The sequence below is a fragment of the Pteropus vampyrus genome, unplaced genomic scaffold (assembly GCF_000151845.1).
Source record: "Pteropus vampyrus isolate Shadow unplaced genomic scaffold, Pvam_2.0 Scaffold15, whole genome shotgun sequence".
In the NCBI taxonomy this organism is placed as follows: domain Eukaryota; kingdom Metazoa; phylum Chordata; class Mammalia; order Chiroptera; family Pteropodidae; genus Pteropus; species Pteropus vampyrus.
Genome location: NW_011888796.1, coordinates 8513590 through 8518542, shown reverse-complemented (window position 1 = coordinate 8518542; position 4953 = coordinate 8513590). Strand labels below are relative to the sequence as shown.

Here is a 4953-nt window from a genome sequence, read left to right as displayed (position 1 = left end):
GGTTGAAGTACACTGCTACTTCTAATTCAGTAGGTAAGAAATATTGGTGATTTTAGTCAATTATTTATTCTTTGTCTAAGAGAAACAATTTATTTTAACTTTTTGTTTGTATATTTGATAACAGGTGGTGTTTATGAAGATTCATGTGCTAGTCATGGTCCAATGAGTATGAGAGAACTGGAGTTGCAGCCAGATTCTCATCTTTCTCTTCCCACAACACTTCTGACAGCACAAGAAAATGATGTTAAATTACCAGTAGCAGCTGAAGATTTTCCTCAGGTACCCAGTCAATAGTACTTTACTTTATTTAAAATGAGAATGGTAACAATATTGCCTTAGCATGGTACACTCTTAAGAGCATAGTCTTTGGAGTCAGATAGCCTCAGCTCATGCCTCCTTTATTTACTTACTCTAGCCAGGATATAAACCTTAGTTCATTTCATTTCTAGCTGTGACCTCGAACACATCACTTAGCCTTCTTCTAAGCCTCAATTTCCTCATTAAATTTTTAAAAAAAATTTAAAAATTTAAATTTTTTAAAAATAAATTAATGTGTATAAAATACCTGTTACCTAGGTTAGGTAGCTATTACCATTTATATCTCTGTAACCCCATGCAATTTCTAGCTCAGTGATTTGTGCATAGTAGGTACTCAGTAAATATGTATTACATTAAAATTTGCAAAATGTGTTACCATAAAAAATAAGAAATTTCATAGTGAGTTAAACCATGAAAGAACAAAACTTCCAAATTGGTCTTATCAAAATAAGAACTTCTGCTCTTCAAGACACATTACCATCAGTTATTTGATCTGTACTCAGAAACACTGTTAAGCAAATGAATAGACAAGCCAAAGACTGGGAGAAAATACTTGCAAATCACTTATCTTGTGTCCAGAATATATGAGGAACTCACAGAATTCAATAGGAAGAAAACAAACAATCCAATTAGAAAGTAAAGTATTTGTACAGATATCTTACCTAAAGAAGATATCTGATTGTAAGTAAGCACATAAAAAGATTCTCAACATCATTAATCATTAGGAAAATGCTCATTAAAACCACAAAGAAATATTATTTCACACCCATTAGAATATTAAAAATTAAAAAGACTGACATGCCAAGTGTTGGCAAGGATGTGGAGCAACTGAACTCTCTGCTAGTTGGGAATGTAAGATAATTCAACCACTTTAGGAAACAATTTGGCAATTTCTTTAAAAGGTTAAACATCTATATGACCCAGGCATTTCACTCCTAAGTATTTACCTAAGAGAAACTAAAACATATGTCTACAGAAAGACTTGTACTTGAATGTAGCAACTTTATTTGTAGTATCCCCCAAGCTGGAAACAACACAATGTACAAACTGTGTACAAACAATGTACAAACTGTGGTATAGTCTATACAAGAATACTATTCAGCAATAAAAAGCTATGAGCTACCGAAACATAAAATGACATGAATGATTCTCACAAAAGTCATGTTGAGGGAAAGAAGACAGAACCCCCATCCCCCCAAAAAAGATGTGCATTTTCTGTGATTCCACTTATGTAAAAGTCTAGAAAATGCAGATTAATCTATAGTAATGGCAAAGAACACAAAAGGATCTGAAAAACCTTTTGAGATTGATGGATATGTTCAATATATTATCTCGGCTGTGGTGATTGTTTCATGGGTATATTATATACATATGCCAAAACTTAGCAAATTGTATACTTTAAGTATGTGAAGATTGTTGTCTATCAATTATATCTCAGTAAAACTATTTTGAAAATAAAGATTGCTTTCCTTTAATTGTTGGCCTATTTTAAAATAAAACTATGAAGTGTTACCTGAAGAATGGACCTCAAAAAATTCCTTTGTTAGATTTCTTTATCAGAGAAGTATGGCTAGTAATAATAATAGCACACACAGTACTTACTCTACCAGATGCTGTTCTAAGTTCTTTACATATTTAATTCATTTAATACTTAATAACAACCTCATGAGATAGTTATTATTATTATCCCCATTTTATGAATGAGGAAATTGAGGTATTAGGGGTTAATAACTTGCCCAAGGTCAAAGCTAGAAAATGACAGCCAGATTTGAACACAAACAGTTTAGATCCACAATGCTCAGCTCTTAATCACTATGGTTAGGGAAGGGAGCCAATATGGAGGTTCTAAGCTGAAGTAGCCATTGATAGTCATAGTATTCATCTTAGAAATGCACACCAAAATAATACTTGTTTCAAGGCAGAAACCTACATGACAAATGGCTCTAAACTTAGAAGACCAGAGTTAAAGCTAGTTGTTACTACTGCAGTCTAAAGTTACTCGCTTTTATCTGTAAATAGGTGCCTGCCAGTCAGGGTGGTTTACATTTGAGTCCATGTGGACAGGTGTTTCAGATCCTTCTCTGCTTGTAGTTGTTGATGAGTCCAGAGATAACTTTTTAAGTTCCTGTCAAAATATACCTAATAGCTGTTTTTTAGGGACTCATTTATAATTAGGCCCATAAATTAGGAAAGGGAAGAAAGAAAATGGCTAAAGTCATCACAATTTGTGATGTGTGATTGTGAAGGAATTTTTGACTGCTGTAAATTCCAAATTCGTTTAGGTTATGTAGGTAAGGAGGAGTGACGGTGAGGCTTATGGTAGAGTGTACATTTCTTGAATGGCAAAGAGTATAACAATACCTCTTATACCTGTGAGAATTAAATGATGTTACTATATATAAAAGCTTTTTGAAATTGCAGTGCATTATGCAAATGTTCATTTTATGCAAAAATAGTAATATGGGAGAGCTTACAGCCAAATTAAGTTTTATCTTGTCTAAATCCCTCATGCATATATATCAAGAATAGTTTGATTTATAAGTAGCTCTGAATTTTCTAGTAAAAATAAAAATGATTTGAATATTTGAAATCTATGTGTGTTATCCAAATCTTTTTAAAGATTTTGTTTGGAATATCTTTAGTAACATGTACTCTATCACCCATTTGGGCAACTAGGAGGCATGCACCTAAGTAATTTAATTGTTCAAATTATTTTAAAGTAACTTAAAAAATAATACTATGACTTCATGTCTTAAATTCTTTAGTACCAACAAAGGCAAGACCAAGATGTGAAGCAAGTTGAACACAAGCCAGCACAAAGTCGTATAATACACGTGAGAAATAAATCGGAAATTTCACTTTCACAACAGCAAGGTAAGATTCATTTTCTTGTAATGATATAATAGTTTGATACTTGTCCTGATAGCGAACAAATATGTAATGAGAAATCTTTACTTTTACATACATCTTGCTAAGTCTTCTTTTTGTCTGTTTTTTCTCATTTGGTCCATTTAAAGAATCTGGTATCATATTTGACGATATATTTGTTAGTTCTTTTTACCAATAAACTCTATTGCTAAATAGATTTAAAAAACTCTCAGCTAGTGTTTTTCCTTTAATCTTACCTTTTGGTTCTTGTACAAGTGAATGTCTTTTTATCTACGTATGGATTTGTATCTATATCATAGTTGTCTGTTTTGAATTATAATATGATAAAGTCAGGGGTTGTGGCTGTTAAGTAAGGTGCTTTGTAAAGGTTATTTAGTGTTTTGTGGTGATATTGACCAAGTACAACTTAAAAAAAAAGAATTCTTACATTAAATGCTATCATATGAATGAACTTTTCTTGCTTCTTAGTCATTTAAATTTCATATAACCTAATTCTGAAATTTAGCAGTAGAAATTAAGAAGTCTTCTGTTTAAAACTTTCTATTCACAATCCAGGAAGAAGTATTTGGAATATTTTAAGTGGTGAAATGTTTTTCTTTGTTTTTATAATTATGCTTTTTTATTCCACTTATTGAGTGCCAGTATAATTGCAAATATAACTATGCATTTGGCATTTTAGGGAGGCCCCAAATTAAGAAGCAATTTATTAAGATTATGCTATATGAGGTTTAGGTTTTTACTTTCCTGTTTGTTTTCTGTTTCTCTCTTGCTCCAACTTGTGACAACTTTGCCTTCCCAACTGCTTTTTTAACGTTACCGTGGTATAGTAGCATTAATATTATATTTTAGAATCCTATGGATAATTGCCTATAAAACTCTTCTTATGGTATTTAAAAATTAATCATGACAGTATGTAAAGCAAATGAATATTACTACCATAGTATCAGGACTGATAATGTCCTTCAGCTGAGTACCGTTATCATTCATGGTCAATGACTTTACATTTAATTTAGTTTTTAAAAAGTTATAATTTCTTAAAATTATAAATGTCTCCTGGGGGGATGTTATATGCAGTAAAATGATCATTTTTCTCAGCTTATAGGAAAATGTCTTTGGTAGGATTTTAAAGGTAAATATCTCTCTTTAGGAAAGTGACATTATTTCATCTAAATGAATGTCTGACCACAAGATGGCAACAGTTAAATTTTTGTTGACTTACAACAATGCCATTAAATAATGTCCAATTATCATTTAATAAGTCAATAAAAATCATTGGAATAAAAGAAACTAAGTTGTTACTGGTAAGAGGAAGTTTTATTTAGAAAGAATTTAGAACAGTGAACTTAATGTGTGTAAATTTGTTTCATTTAATTTTACATTGAATACAGAAGTTAGGAGAGCAGACCTATGTCAGCTTTGACTAAGACAAATAAATACCCAGTGAGCTATAAATAGAGCATTTTAAATAGAAGCCAAGTGTTTCACTCTATAATTGATATGTATCTCCATACTGAATATTTTTTGAATGAATATAATTGCCTTGGCAAATACAGTCAGTTTTGACTTTTTTCCCATACATTTTCTGGGTTTTATTTTTTCTCTGATGAAACTCTGAGACATGGCCAAATGTTTCAGAGAATAGGAGAGTCAGAGTGCCAAAATAATCCTCTAGGGTTCTCAGGACTTTGGGTGACCTTGAAGGAATTCAATCCTATCTCATACACAGAGGCCTTGAAGATAATGAAG

The 4953-nt window shown here is 31.6% G+C and overlaps 1 protein-coding gene across 1 annotated transcript in view; it reads left to right on the top strand.

The window, feature by feature from the left end:
- Positions 1 to 4953, top strand: part of KIAA0586 (KIAA0586 ortholog) — an 85539-nt gene that overhangs the window by 56170 nt on the left and 24416 nt on the right. The window contains exons 29-30 of the mRNA XM_023527206.1: positions 125 to 279; positions 3084 to 3192. Of these exons, the coding sequence (XP_023382974.1) occupies positions 125 to 279; positions 3084 to 3192 (264 nt within the window). The remainder of the gene's footprint in view (positions 1 to 124; positions 280 to 3083; positions 3193 to 4953) is intronic.